Source organism: Saccostrea cucullata, unplaced genomic scaffold, assembly GCF_032062105.1.
Source record: "Saccostrea cucullata isolate Sc308-1 unplaced genomic scaffold, CSIRO_AGI_Scuc_v1 ctg15399, whole genome shotgun sequence".
NCBI classification, from domain to species: domain Eukaryota; kingdom Metazoa; phylum Mollusca; class Bivalvia; order Ostreida; family Ostreidae; genus Saccostrea; species Saccostrea cuccullata.
Genome location: NW_026919007.1, coordinates 1 through 15,205, shown reverse-complemented (window position 1 = coordinate 15,205; position 15,205 = coordinate 1). Strand labels below are relative to the sequence as shown.

Sequence of the window (15,205 nt, the reverse complement as noted above, 5' to 3'; positions counted from 1 at the left end):
TGTAACGTCAGAGATGTGTAAGTGAAGATGGCGATTTCAATCAACACGATATCTGTGTAATCATGTGTCCGATAAAACCCCGTAACTGGGACACATTATTTTTTTGATATTTTTAGGGTTTAGACATGTCAATTTTTCGTTTTCAACGATAAAAAAGATTGGGGACTTAAATCAAGTCCCCAATGTTTTTTATGTCCCCATTTTACGACTTGCGTATCTGTAGCAGGTCCCCAGTATGGGGGAGCCACACACGCACACACACACTCAAGCAAAGATATGGAAAAATATAAGATTCTGGAAAATAATATCTTTGTTCTACGTCCTTTCTACGTCCTTTTTTTCTTTGATAAGGTACCCCCAGTCCGTATAAAAAAAAATAACACTTTTAAAAAACTACTGAAGCCTTAAAATTGAATGGATTTGCAGCATTTCCGAAGAGTACAATGAATTTTCCTTAAGAATTTGAGAATCCTTTTTGGGTGGGTATAAAACAATGAATTAAATTTTAGTTCCTTCAAAAGATTTAATTTAAAAAAAGGTCCATACTTGTATATAGCCAACACAGCCAAATTAAGATCGCGGGAATCTAATATCAAATTTAACCTCGCATGTTATATATCATAATTATATAAGATATATAAAAATAAGTAGAATATTTTCTACTATTCACTCATAAAAAGTATAGTGAAGGTGAATGGAAAAACTAAATGTGTGAGAATCTATCTATTCAATATATATTTAAGTTAGACGTACAGATATTTATTCTCGGAAAACGTTTTAACCCCCTTCTTTCTCTCTCTCTCTCCACTTGGCAAAAAATAAAGGGGGGGTTCCAACCCCCGGAACCCCCCCTCTCGATCCGCCAATGGAGTTTTATTTTTTAACATTTGTGATTAAAGAAAAAAGTAATGTGTTTTAAAAGTAAATTGTAAAAAGAAATCATACAACTTGCAGTTCAGAGTTGGTCATAAAACATAAATCCAAATTTGTTAAAAGGACATTTTGCACCCTATATACTTAAGGACAGATGATTTTTTTTTTTAAATGGATACCTTGATTGGTATGTTAATTTTTGGACCTACTTGTTTAATTTTGTACATGGTGCGAATGATAAATTTTCTTTCAAAATATTTGGAAGTTTTAAACTTCCTAAGATGTTCAAAAAGCTACCTAGTTTTATTATACTGATGTATATTATAATTTCTAAGTCTATTGATTTATCGCTGGAAATTAAAATTGGCGGGAAAATTGCATGAAAACCATCCGAGGGTGGATAGCAAAAACTATACCCCGGGGCACAGGCACTTGTTTGGTATACGAGGTTCCCATACGAAACAAGTGCCTGTGCTCGGGGTATAGCTTTCTATGCGTGGAAATTTTCAGACTATGAATTATAGTCATTTTTAAATACCTTCCTAACTTTATATAGGAAACATTTTAACAGAAGTATAATAATCTACAAAATCTGATCAAGGTGTGAAAATAACATATGATTTTTATACCGTTGAGAGGATATACAATGTGCTTTACAAAAAATATTATTATTATTTCTTCATTTATTTATGTATGTATTTCATTTTTTAAAATCATTTATTTTGTTGTTGTTGTTGGTGGTGGTGGTACAAGGACAATATCCTCTTCTTGACCACGAACAGTAATTCCTGGAATAATTCTCAAAATGATTTTCTTAAAATAATTTTTATTTTATACATCTCAATATCAAACAGGTTTCTCATTTTTTTTTTCAGTGCATAATTAGCATATAACATTTAAGCGATTTTTTAAATATAATTTTATATCTTAATCTTAAAATATCGTTTTATAAGATGCAGGCGTAGTTATTTACTAACTCTCGGCATAAAAAAATTGATAACACAAGCATTGTTTCTTTTTACCTGTTTACGACATGTACTAAGTTCAAGTTATCATGCTTGCCTTTATTAGCCTAACCCTGAAAGTGAAAGTAGCGGAACATACACCGGAGTCAAGGTCTTGGTTATCTAATCTAATGACTTTTAAAGGAGTTTATCGACTGTTCAGAAAGACTGTTCAGTTTCAAAAAAGGTATTTTAAAAATATCTATATCTTCATGTAGATTAGTCTACAATTTTAAATCTTTTATTTATTATTTCATTGAGATGTTTCATTCCGATCGTCTGCTCAGCATAACTTCGTGTTCACTAGGCCTAACGTACATTGAATATTACATATTCTTACTTTTGGCCTATTTTCATGTTAATGGTTTCAATACTGTAAATAAACAGCGTCTTATATGCCTGTTGCTCTGTGGCCAGAGTCTGAGAAAATATCTATCAGGGATGCAGGGTTATGAAGTTTTTCTTCCAAATAGAAATACCCCAGCTAACATGAGCCAAGTACTGTGAACACAGTTTGTTTTTTTATATGCATACAACCCATCCCTTCTTGAAAAGGGTAGACCTGAAACAATCGCCTGTAAATGTGGTCAAATGTGATTATCAATACAGTTATTCACCTGAATTGTTGTCATCTTGTGGTGATTTGAATAAATTATTGATTCATATTTCAATAAAGATCAGTCAAAGATGCAGAAAAATGTCTTGCTCTTAAAAAATAAAGCAAAAAAGAATTACTTAATGATGACTTTTGTTTTTAGGATACAACTGATGTCCACTAAGTCTGACCACCTCCAGAGAACAGCTGAGAATTCCAGGGATCAGGTTAACTTAAAAAAAAGTCCAGTTATAACAAACACTACATTTACAGTGTACATCAAAAGTCAAATGCAGTGACATAATGAAAATATTGTTTGCAAAATTATTTCAAATGTTAGTACGATTCTCAGTTAACCTTTGACTTTCAGTAGAGGGTGACTTCTTCAACACTACCTAATGAAAGTCTCACAAGTGGCAAATAGATTTTCATTGGTTGAGAAATTAATAACATCAGAAATTTTAAATTGTTGTTGACAATGATGAGACAACTTAATGCCCCTCTCTGCCTTATGAAACACTATCATTGATCCACTTGTTGACATTTGCCGAAATGTATATATCAACTGTAAATGAAAGGCTGTGTAAATTTCAGATGCTAATTATGTAACGTCGAGAATACCACGCCGTAATGAAAGTCCAAGGATAACAGAGAATCATACTATTTTGAATTAATTTTAAGTCATTTCTTTGTTAATTAGGCTGGCTAACTTCATGATTTTTACTTTGTTGTTCTTTACTACAGCTGATGTCTGTACAGTTTGATGTTTCCTTTGCTGTTGATTATCACAAGTGCTGTCTTTAAAGTTTTGTGTTTATGCATGCTGTATCCATACATATACAGGTGTTTTTCTTGTCAATATCTACAGGTTGTGTCCATAGCCACAGTTATAGGAATGCGTAATGAGTCCACCACAGTCAAAGGCCTGACTCTGAAAGTACATGAAAGATCCTTATCCTTCAAGGCAGGACAGTGGTGAGATATGTCATCATCTTTGCCTTTCTGTCTCCTTTCATTTTTGAAGCTTTTTCCATAATCTGTTGAGAAAGTTTAAGAATTACTTTGCATTTCTAAAAAATATATTTTAAAAAAATTATCATTTTCTCAGTAAATTTTCTGCAAAAATAAATTATTTTTGAGATAAAGTGTTTTCTATAACAGCATAGACATTTTGTCGGATTTGGAGAAAGGTCAAATTTGTCCATCTTTTCTATAACAGGGTAGACACGTTCCTGCCGGGTTTGGAGAAAGTTGGAGGCTTCTCAATGAGTTCATCACCAGGAACTCTTCAAAGGGAGGGAACTCTTGACCTAGCAGTCAAGTACAGTGATCATCCTCCAGCAAAGTGGATCCACGAAAAGGTACATTGTACCACTTTGGCTTTTTTCAACTTTTTAATGCACAAGAAACAAAATATTATAGGTAAACTGCCTTAATGTATGCACAGGTACACAGTGCATGGTTGTATTATAAAGATATTTTTTACCCAGACTTACTGGAAATTTTATTTTAGTATTTTGATAGGGTAAATATAGATGCCCAAGTATTTTTTAATATTAAAAATGAATAAAATGTGTAAATATTAAAGTTTTATATGTAAATGTACACTGAGGAAAAAGAATTTTTAGAGGCCCGAGTCCAGATTATTTTTCATAACACATTTACGCCACTGAAGACAGCTTTTTGTTTACCCATCTACCTTTTACTTTAATCTCAATGAAATGGTGAGATTATATTAAAGGTAATCCAATGAAATATTGGAGGTGGGGGGGTAGAATATCCCTGTAATTTGAGATTCTCTGGATGAAATATTTGTTTTCTCCATGATAAATTGATATTGATTAAATTTTATTTTAATTCTTTTTCTTTTCAGTGTAAAGTTGGCACAGAGCTTCAGATCCGAGTCGGTGGTGATGTCTACTTTGATCCTGACCCAGACAAACCTTCTCCTGACCTTCTACTAATAGCGGGGGGCATCGGAATCAATCCTATACACAGCATCCTATGTCATGTGACTGATCTTCTAGAATCCCATTGGACAAACTCCCCTAAACTTGTGTCTCTACTCTACAGTGCATCATCCATGGATGAACTTATTTTTCATGTAATTTTTGGTTGCTTCTTTTCTGTGAAATGAAGGTATACTTTTCATATAGAGAAGGAGCAATATTTGACGTTATCTCGTAATTAAAGACTCGTTGCATTATTTTGAGTTCTCTCAAAACACAGGGGTACACTGTACTGAATATTATGTTGTAGGAGGACATAAAAAGATTGTGTGTAAAGAACCCAGGGATCCTGTCTTATAGGAGCTTTATAACCAAAGACAAGTCTGAGCTGAGCAGTGAAATTCAAGGTATTGATCAAAGAAAGTAACAGTAGAAGTCTGTAGTTTGCTTCATCTTGTTATCTGCAAACATAATAGAAGAGAAATACCCTAGATATTGAAGATAAAATACCATGCAAAAATAGTTATTGAGACTTTCAAATCTTTGATATATCCTTAGTTTTCAAGATATCCGAGTTCTCTCTATTGAAGTTCAACTTCATCTCTTTATTTGTACCTGTAAAATTATCTCAGACAAAGACTTTGTAAATGTGAGTACTGTAGAAGCACAAATTTTTGTGGGGATAAAAGTTTGTTTGCATTGTCAACAAAAATAGTTTTGTTGTTTTGAAAGTAACCCTATTCAATATATAATCATATATAATATTTCACGTGGGATTTTTTAATTTCATTGATATTTGTTAACAGTGAAATAAACGAAATTTAATTCCCCATGAATATTTGTGCTTTTACAGTATATACTAAAGCCAAATTTTATGTTAACAGTTTCATGTCAGCTCTAGTGTTTTATCATTGTCAGGTCATAGAATCTGCCGTGAAGACATCCAGTCTCAGGTAGAGAAGATGAAGTCACATGACCTTATAGTGTTTATATGTGGGCCACCTCCCATGATACACGACATGGAAAATATACTGGAGTCTGTCGGAGTGCCCAGACAGAGGATACAATACGAAAAATGGTGGTAGTCACCTACTGCAGACATTGAAGTGGAGAGAGAGACAGCTCTACTGTCCTCAGGGATTATTGATATTATGTTGCATCATGTTAATTCTTGTGAATTTAATTATTTCATATTAAAATAATTTTTTTTTACAAAATACTGTATTTTGTTGTATCAGCTTATAATTTTTGGTGGTTGTTTTGTATAAAAAAACAACTCTTAAAAATCGATCACTTTGATGACTAAAAAATGAACAAGTATTTTAAAAACCCACTTGACTGATGAGGCAAAGTTTTTTTTCTGAGAAAATGTTGGTAGTTAATTCTCTTTTCAATTTTATGTGGTTTGATTAAGCTCTGATGATGGAAGGCAAATTCTATTTCTCAGAAGACACTTAGGAACATATATTGCTTGAGAAGTACATGTCTATTTCTCAGGTTTGAGTCAACCAATGCAGAACTTAAAAGATCTAGATGTGGATATTATACAAAAAAGAGAACCAACTTGTGTGTGTGGATCCACCAGCCGGCCCCTTTCTTTTTTTTTTTAAAGGAAGGGGGGGGGGGGGGGTTGGATCATCCTAGCTTGTAAAGTTATATGACTTTCCTGATATTGAATAATCATTCGTTGAGGAATTGGTTTGATACATATACCCCAAATTACAGTTTTGTTATCACAATTTCCTAAGTGATTGTGAGCAATAAATATCTATGCATCTAAAAATAAAGAATAAAAGGAAAAAAACAATTATGTTTCTGAATTACTGACATCTATTTTTATAAGACAAGAAATTTATTTGGAAAAGTGTATTGAAGATATAAAAGTAATAATGTCAGGGTAATAAATGCTTTTGTAAAATTGAAGATGGTCAGTTGTGGTTAAAAAAATAATGATTGAGTTAAATCGATTGTGCGAATTCCCGATAAAAGCTCTTTGCTTACTTTAAAACAAATTTATAATAAGATCGGGTTCGATGTTTCGCAAACGATAGAACTTGCATTGCGGAAGTGGGAAGAGCTGCTTACAGACAGACAATATTTTGACAAGGAACTTGAAGGAAGAACCAAGAATTGAACGAAAACATAATTTTCCAACGTTAACAGGTAAGTGAATGATTAAATGTCAACTCAGAAAAACTGACAGGGACTGTGCATACGGACATTTTGCTATCCTGCGTCACCCGATGAGTCAGATACGCCGGTTGGGCTGTGTATGATTGTTTTTGTTTTCTGAAATACTTTGATCAATTTTAATACTTACTTATTGGATTGAAGTTCACATAAGGTAACGGAATTCCAGATAATATGAGAATAATCTCTTTCAAATCAAATTTGTTGTGAAGTCTAAATGTTTTTTGATGAGTACAAAGAAGTACTAGGCTATCAGCTGCATACTGTAGTTACATTAATTGAGTGAAGGAGTTACGTTTTCCAGGTTCCAGTAATGTGTGGAAATTATATATATATCATATGTAATGTATCGTACATTCCTCATCTTTTAAGTTTTATGGTTGATTAATTATCCTGGTGTATCATTTTGATAAAAAGTTTATAAGATATGATGTCTGGGTTCTTTCAGGTTTAAATCACAAGTAATCAACGTCAGCATGTGGAAGGCATCAGCTGGACACAATGTAAAGGCAGGAAATCCCCCGACTAATGATGAAGACGACGACTGGGAGACCGAGGCAGATTTTGTGGTAATAGAATTATACAGCATTACAAGACCTTAAGAACTAATGTTACAGAAAATACAAGGTTTGTGGAATCAGGAGGAAATTAGCGGAGGTGGAATGAAATCTTTGAACACATGTATTTTCTTTCTGTGACTAATTGTTAAGAAAAAGAACTACAATATTGTAAAAATCTCCCAGATAACCAAGTGTTCAAAATACTTAGATTAAATTGCACAGCAAACAAAAATTGTTGGGACTTCATACTCAATTTCACATTTTAATGGTATTATTCCAGAACCAGTGTTAGAAATAAAGAAGGTTAAACTACATCTAGAATTAAGTAATGAATAACTTCATTTGGTGTGCAGTCACACAATTATTTGGTCAGGGGAGTATAACAAGTTATGTAGTTATGCATTCCTAGGTTACATTGTATGCATTTAAAGGAGATTGTGATTTCAAGAGCTCATGACTTTGTTGAGAACTAGACAGGATCAAATAAATTTAACTGCAGGACTCCTAAAGACATAAATTTAATACATGTTTATCCACGTACACTGTATATTTACAGAATGATGTGAGTGAACAGGAACAGAGATGGGGAGCCAAGACGATCGAGGGGTCGGGTCACCAGGGGTCGCTCAGCCTGTCCCAGCTCCGACAGGACGTGTCCCAGGACGATAAAACCGTCAAACAGAAACAGATGGAGGAGGGGCCTAAAGCTTCCTATGGTTACGGGGGCAAGTTTGGAGTGCAGAAAGACAGAATGGACAAGGTATTGATACATGTATTGTGAAACCTGTCTTACCAGGGTGTTTCATATTCTGAAATCTTGTCTAATGCAATGTATACTTGAACTTGGTCAAGTCCCTATCAGTAAATTTCATTTTAAAAGTGGGGTCTACTATAGAATGTTGTCTAAATTTGGCCAATTTCTATGAATCAGTTGTTTACTCCAGATTAGACAAGTTTTACTGTATGTTTAAAAATTAAAATTAAATTATTTACTTATACTTTTAAATCTGATATAAGCCCTGATGAAATAAATTGTCAATGGATGGAAATATAAAGATGTGTGATAGCACTTTAGAATTTGAAATGATACTTTGGAAAAGGAATGCCTGTTAAAAATTAAAAATTAAATGCAGTAAAGAAATTTCTACATGGTTTCATATTGATTTATGAGAAATGATTATTGAACAATTTCATTCCTTTAATTCCAGTCGGCTATGGGAGCGGACTACGTGGCAGAAGTAGGAAAACACAGCAGTCAGACGGATGCTTCCCGGGGATTCGGGGGGAAGTTTGGTGTGCAGAAAGACAGGCAGGATAAGGTACGTCACCTGTGTATTCTTCACAAACAATCAGAAGGTCCATCAAATCAGTCTGTGCATGTGTTTATGTAATTAAAGTCATCTTTATGTCTTTCTATATATATGGAGGAATTTGCCACATATTTAGCTCACTTGAGTTGAGTTTCTGATAGAAAAGTGTATGACGTCCATCTGTCTGTTTGTCAAAGTTTCTTTGGGTGAAGGAATTCAAATTTGTTCAGCAGGAGAGCCAGTCCCTCTTTAAAGGGGAAATAATTAAGAATTTATGAAAATTTTGTTGCATATTTTAAAAATCTTTCAAGAATCACTTGGTTAGGAAAGATAAAATTTATATGAAAGGTTCATTACATAGTGTAGATTCAGAATTGTTAAGATCATGACCCTCATAAAATGAGGGGGGGGGGGGATAATAGGGGATTAAATTTTATGTAGGAATATGTAAAGAAAAATCTTTTAGAACAGCAAAGCCATGTTCAGTCATATTGATATGAAATCATCTTTGGATAGTTTACATTCCAGCTTGTTCAGATCATGACCCCAGGGGATAGTATAGGGCCACGGTATGTGATCAGAGTTTGACATAGGGAAAATATCTGCTGAAGAACAGCAAGACCTTATTGACTTGGTGATCATTGTGGGGACAGACCTCTCGTTATTAAATATGTTTGTTTGTAAACACAGCTAATCTATATCTTTATATAAAAACTTTAACATGTAAATGTATGATAATGATTTCCTTATGTCAATTGCATATGTGCTTCCTGGTAAATAATTGAATCGAAATACTACATTGTATTCTACTATTTATCAATTTGCGCATTTAGAGACCTTGAAAGAATTGACATTAATTTTTATTTCCTTTATTGAATCAACGTAATATGTTGATTGTATATTGTCTTTGCAGGCAGCAGTTGGGTTTGATTATGCTGGTAAAACAGATAAACATCAATCTCAAACAGGTTTGTCAGTTTATGAAAAAATTAACAGACATTTAAAATCAGCAAATACATTGTTAATATTATTTATAAGACAGTGAAGAAAGGGTTATAATACATGTATGATATAGTGTCATGGGAAGAATAGCATGAAGCAGTCTCTTAATACTCTCAGATTTTACCAATTTCTGATGAAATATATTTCGGTGAATGCTAAGTGAATAATCATTGGATGAATTGTACTTCTATTGTAACTAATAAGATTGACAAATAACATACATTCTCTTTATATTTTATATAATTACAGACTCTATATTTGAAGGAAAAAACCATTTTTCATTTCATAATCTCATTGTTCAAGCAAGAATTTTATTGTGCATGTTAATATCTTGACTTGAGAATGTCATCATCGATTGAATGAAATTTTCACATGTACATCTATTTCGCAGTGTGTTCAGAAAATAATTTCATGATTTTTAACAATTAATTCATTATTCATATTAACACATTTAACTAAAATACAAACTGGATACTAGTGGGACATGTTGCATGTTTTGATATCTGCTTTTCTTGCCTGTTCATCTCTTTGATCATGTTGATGTGAATGTAGATTATTCTACGGGTTTTGGAGGGAAATATGGAGTTCAATCTGATCGTAAAGATAAGTCAGCGGTCGGATGGGAGCATCAGGAAAAAGTCGAAAAACATCAATCACAACAAGGTTTGGAAACATGAGAATTTGTTAACATTTTTTATGTCAATCAAACACCAAGTTTTTAATCAATGTATGATTTTGTATGTTTGCTTGTTTACTATACAACGTTCTGTTCTTGTATTCAAGCATGATGAATATGACATCTTTCTTTTTATGGAGTGTTTGTGAATGATTTGACTCTGGGTTCCTTTACGTTGTCATGTCGTTTAACTCTTAATGTTGTTCTTGGAGTATGTAAGTGTAAGTCTGTGCCATTAAGACAATGAATTGACATTGAATTCTGATTGTTGTAGATTACTCTAAGGGGTTTGGAGGTAAATACGGTGTACAGAAGGATCGACAGGATAAAGCTGCCGTTGGATGGGAGCACCATGAACAAGTCGACAAGCACGAGTCACAAAAAGGTAATATAGCAAGGGAGATAAGTTGACAAGCAAGAGTCTTAAAAAAAGTAATACAGCAAAAAGGGAGATAAAGAAAAAAACAATTTGTTGTTTAATGTACATATAGTTATAATCTCTACTTTCATTTTCTTTAGATTATTCCAAAGGTTTTGGTGGGAAGTTTGGAGTTCAGAAAGACAGACAGGATAAATCAGCGGTAGGCTGGGAGCACCACGAACAAGTAGACAAACACGAGTCACAAAAAGGTAGACATCCGGCTATCAGGCTTCATGTACTTATTGTCAGATTGTAGAGTCGCTGCCTCAGTTTATGTGAAAAAAAAAATTTCTACTATTTTTCATTGCTGAGATACCAAGAGCTCTTCTTGATATTCAGTAAACAAAGGTGGCCAAGACATTTTTATGAGATTATTTATTCATAATGGTCATATTAAAAGGGAAACGTCTACATTTGATATAAGCCTCTGAATACCTGAGTATATCCTATCAGATTACTCTAAGGGATTTGGAGGGAAGTTTGGGATACAGACTGACAGAGTGGACAAGTCAGCTGTTGGTTTTGACCACATAGAGAAAGTTCTGAAACACGAGTCTCAGACAGGTTTGTCCGTGTGACTTGCATGGGTGTTGTCATCTCCACATGAGTGTTGTTTTTCTCCACCTTTTTTTATTACAGCAGCCCCAAAAATTACATCAGACATTTACATATTAGTCAAAAACAACGAAGTTGAGTTTTCAGTAACTGGGAGGTGGGAGGTATGAAAAAAGATTGTGATGAGGGCTGGGCAATAAAAGTAAAAAAAAAAAATAATTACAATTTTAGAGATTTAGGATTTTCTTGAATCTAGTCTTAATAGGTACCAATGCTATCTAGCATGATTTGAAAAAAAGAAATGATCTATGATTCTTGCAATGATTACACAAGCCTTTAACAATGTATAGTGTTAAATAATAATTGAAGGAAATAACATATTTAGATAACAAATAAGTATTTAAAAATATGAACTTCTCTGAATGCCTGGATAACTATATGTGATTTTAATCTAATTAAAGTATAATTGTTTGAATCAGTTTTGATTAGAAAATGCATAGCTGTTATTTCTGTTTGCTTTTCCTGAATGTAGAAAAAATATATAATTTTATATTATGATTTTATAGCTGTAATGATTTAATTCTGAAGGAATGTTGTGGGTAAATACAATACTTTGTAAATTCAGAGGTATTTTGGTGAGCATTTTCAATTCATTGCTGATTTGAGGAACCTGAGGATAAGACTTCCTTAAGATAATAAAAAAAAATGAATGGAATTATTTACAAGAGGCTAAATATGTCAATATATACTTTTTACTTTGATACTGAAAAAGGAACAGAAAGTTTCATGGAGTTTTCTTACTGCACCTTTGGAATGAAGTTAGACTTGCAAGTTTCACATTAAAATTGATGTCTTTTAGTTGTGTTTTTTTTTTCAGATTTTATGATTTTCTGTAGTTATAAAGTATAACTTCATTAAGGTGGTTGTATTTTGACTGTTTTTTTTTTTCCAGACTACTCCCGGGGTTTTGGTGGTAAGTACGGAGTACAGACAGACAGACAGGACAAGTCAGCAGTGGGGTACAGCAGTCACGAAAAGGTCCCCCTCCACCCCTCCCAGACAGATATGAGTAAAGGCTTCGGGGGAAAGTTTGGGGTGGATTCAGAAAACAAAGACAAGGTGGGCAAATCATTCAACAGGATCTTGTTTCATTGATGTCAATTCAGAGGTCTTTCTTGTCCTTTACTAGATTGTTCCATGTTAATTCTTTGTTTTACACCACCTGTATGTATAAGTTTACCATGAATTATTGCTGTGAAATATTAATTAATTAAACTGGCAGATATAGTCTAAAAACTAAACCTATACAGAGCTCCAGATAAGGTGCGTATTTGCAGAAATACGCATTAAATTTTACAAAATACGCATTAAAAATGAAAATAGAGCGTACATTTACGCATTAGCAATCATAGATACGCATTACACCACAAAAGTACTGCGTACAACAAGTTGAAGAATACAGGTACGACTTACTTAATGATAGGAATTGAGGTTAACTCGGTGTTTGATTTTTCTCAAAACGGAAGTACACATTCAAAGCCTTTTAGTGACCAGGAATATTCTAGTAATGACGACGACAATCTCCATTTCGGGAGGAAGAATCAAAGATATAGATTAAAATCAATTTCTATGTAGAAAGACTATGCACTAGGCATAACTTTTATTTATTATGGGTTCATAGCCAATTTTTTATCTCTCTCAACTTGCCACATTAATGAAGATTCTTTCAGTTTACTGTTGATACGATATCTTAAATGAAGGAAAAGTTATCTGTCTCTCTGACTCTATGGCACAGTGTATTTTGACCTGCTGTATAATCTTCTTTGTCAAAAAAGAATGCTTTCCAATCTCAGCAAAAATTTTTGTTGGTATTTACAAAATTTATTTAAATAAATGCAGGAACTGAGCTTTGAAGTTTTTTCCCTCTTCAAAGACTCATACTTCGATTACAAGATCAAAATAAAGATCTAAACATTTCTATATAAACATAATACCCTTCAATCTTTTTGCTGAAAATAAAAATCTGCATTGATTTGAAAATCAGGGAGTAAATACACTTTGGGGTGAAAAATTATCTGGAGCTCTGCTATACATGTAACTTATTCTCAGAACATTAAAATTTTGTTTGAAATTTTTTATTAAATGTTAATTTTTTTCTTCCTTTTGAGGTTTTGAACTTATAGGTGATGATGTTATAGGATAATTTCAGACATTTCCATAATCTTGTTTTAATGGTTGAAAATCTTACTGCAGTAGTCCATTAAAGATAATTGTTGAAGAATTAGCCTAGTGTACTTTGTGATTATGTATTTGATTATTGGCTGATGTTGTCCCTGATTTATATTCCTTAGTCTGCGGGGTCATACAATGATATGCAGGGAGTGTCATCATCCTACACCAGGACACAGGCCGATTCAAGTGAGTAACAGTGCCTAGTTCTTCATGGATTGCCATGCATTCAAATACTTCTGGAATGAAGAATAAAATCCTCTGACAGTACTTTTGAAAAAATATTGATAATTTGTTTATATTCAAGGTTATAATCTTTTAGGTTTATAATGATGTTATGCTTGTTTTAGTGTTAGGCCATATAAAATTGAAATCTTGGTTCTCGGGCCCGCGCGCATCCGTTTTGAGGTAGCTGCATTGCCGATTTTATTGTATTTTTGATAAAATAAAAAGTTGGTGTTGCGGAGACCAATCCGGGAAAAAAATTCCGACCTCATTTGTTTCGTAGTTTAGTATTCAAATATCACTTCCGGTAGTCATTTACAATGAGATTTTGGCTACTTCGTTTGAAAATACATTCGAGGACATTACGTACGATGTTTACACGCTGTTAAGCAATGGATAAAGCAGAAATTTTGACCAGAAATGGAAAGTATATCTGTTATTAAAAAAAGGAAATTAAAATTAAAAAAATACCTCCCTCATCTACTTTATTGCCAATAAAATGAAAAATAAAATGCTGCCCTCTCGCATCTGTTTTGGAGAAAATTGGCCTGAGAACCAGGGAATTAAATTTAGATAGCCTTATTATGATAGGATTGCATTTAACTACAGGTTCAGAGGGAGCTAAAAACATCAAAGCTCGCTTTGAGAACATGGCCAAGTCAGGAGAAGAGGAGGCGAAGAAGAGGGCAGAGGAGGAGAGGAAGAGGCGAGAGGCCCGCGAGGAGAGGGAACGAGAGGAGCAGAGGAGGCAGCAGGAGGTGAGGGGTGGATCTAAAGATTTACTTACAAAACCTGTCTATGTGAAGAGTGGATCAAAAAAATATTTCATTACAAATTGTATATTTGAGGAAAGGATCCTAAAGTTTTACCCAAACATTTTTTTTTCGATGGGATGTTTAATTAGTAAATTCTGTTTACAGAATTGGATAATAGGATTTTATTGTAGAAAGTAATTGAATTTAAAAATGGAATTATATTTGTCAAATTTATCAATTGTTGTTGAACGAATTAGTGACATGAATAATGGAATTATAGGCCATGCAAAGTTAATTACTTGGTTCTCAGGCCTTTTTTCAAGAAATATGATGAGGGAGGGAGGCATTTTTTTTTTCTTTTTTTATTGCCCCCAAAACATGATGAGGCAGCTTTTTACATTGTACAAAACCTCAAAAAATGATGAGGGAGGTGATTTGGTGTTTATATTTTATTGATTTAGCAATAAAAAGGGTCAATGAGGCACCCTTGGAAGAGATGAGGGAGGGCCTGAGAACCAAGAAATTAATTTTTTTTTGCCATATTTGTCAAATTTATCAATTCATAATTTAGAATGAATTAGAAAAAGAGTTGAAATGTATCTTACACTGTAACACATCATATGTTAACCCATTAATTTGTCAATGACGTGTAGGAGAGGTTAAATAAAGAGAGGTGGGAGGAAGAACAGAGAGCAGCCAGTCAACCAGAACCTGAACCCGAACCCGAGCCAGAACCACAACAGGAGGAATACGGAGACGTGTCTTATCAACAAGTACACAAAGAGGTAAAATCTAAAACAGTTTTAAAAATTTATATCATGCAATAAACATGCCCAATAACAGCACCAAAGGAATGAAAAA

General features: G+C 33.4%; 1 protein-coding gene across 1 annotated transcript; it reads left to right on the top strand.

The window, feature by feature from the left end:
- Window positions 1-1,980: 1,980 nt before the first annotated feature.
- Window positions 1,981-15,171, top strand: LOC134277090 (src substrate cortactin-like). Its single transcript, XM_062759371.1, has 18 exons — window positions 1,981-2,064; window positions 2,636-2,699; window positions 3,341-3,447; window positions 3,692-3,833; window positions 4,346-4,576; window positions 4,732-4,828; window positions 5,340-5,505; window positions 7,087-7,180; window positions 7,728-7,931; window positions 8,380-8,490; window positions 9,395-9,449; window positions 10,036-10,146; window positions 10,434-10,544; window positions 10,679-10,789; window positions 12,088-12,254; window positions 13,487-13,553; window positions 14,199-14,347; window positions 14,998-15,171. Exons 1-18 carry the CDS (start codon window positions 2,009-2,011, stop codon window positions 15,169-15,171), a joined length of 2,217 nt encoding a protein of 738 aa, XP_062615355.1. The 5' UTR covers window positions 1,981-2,008.
- Window positions 15,172-15,205: the final 34 nt, after the last annotated feature.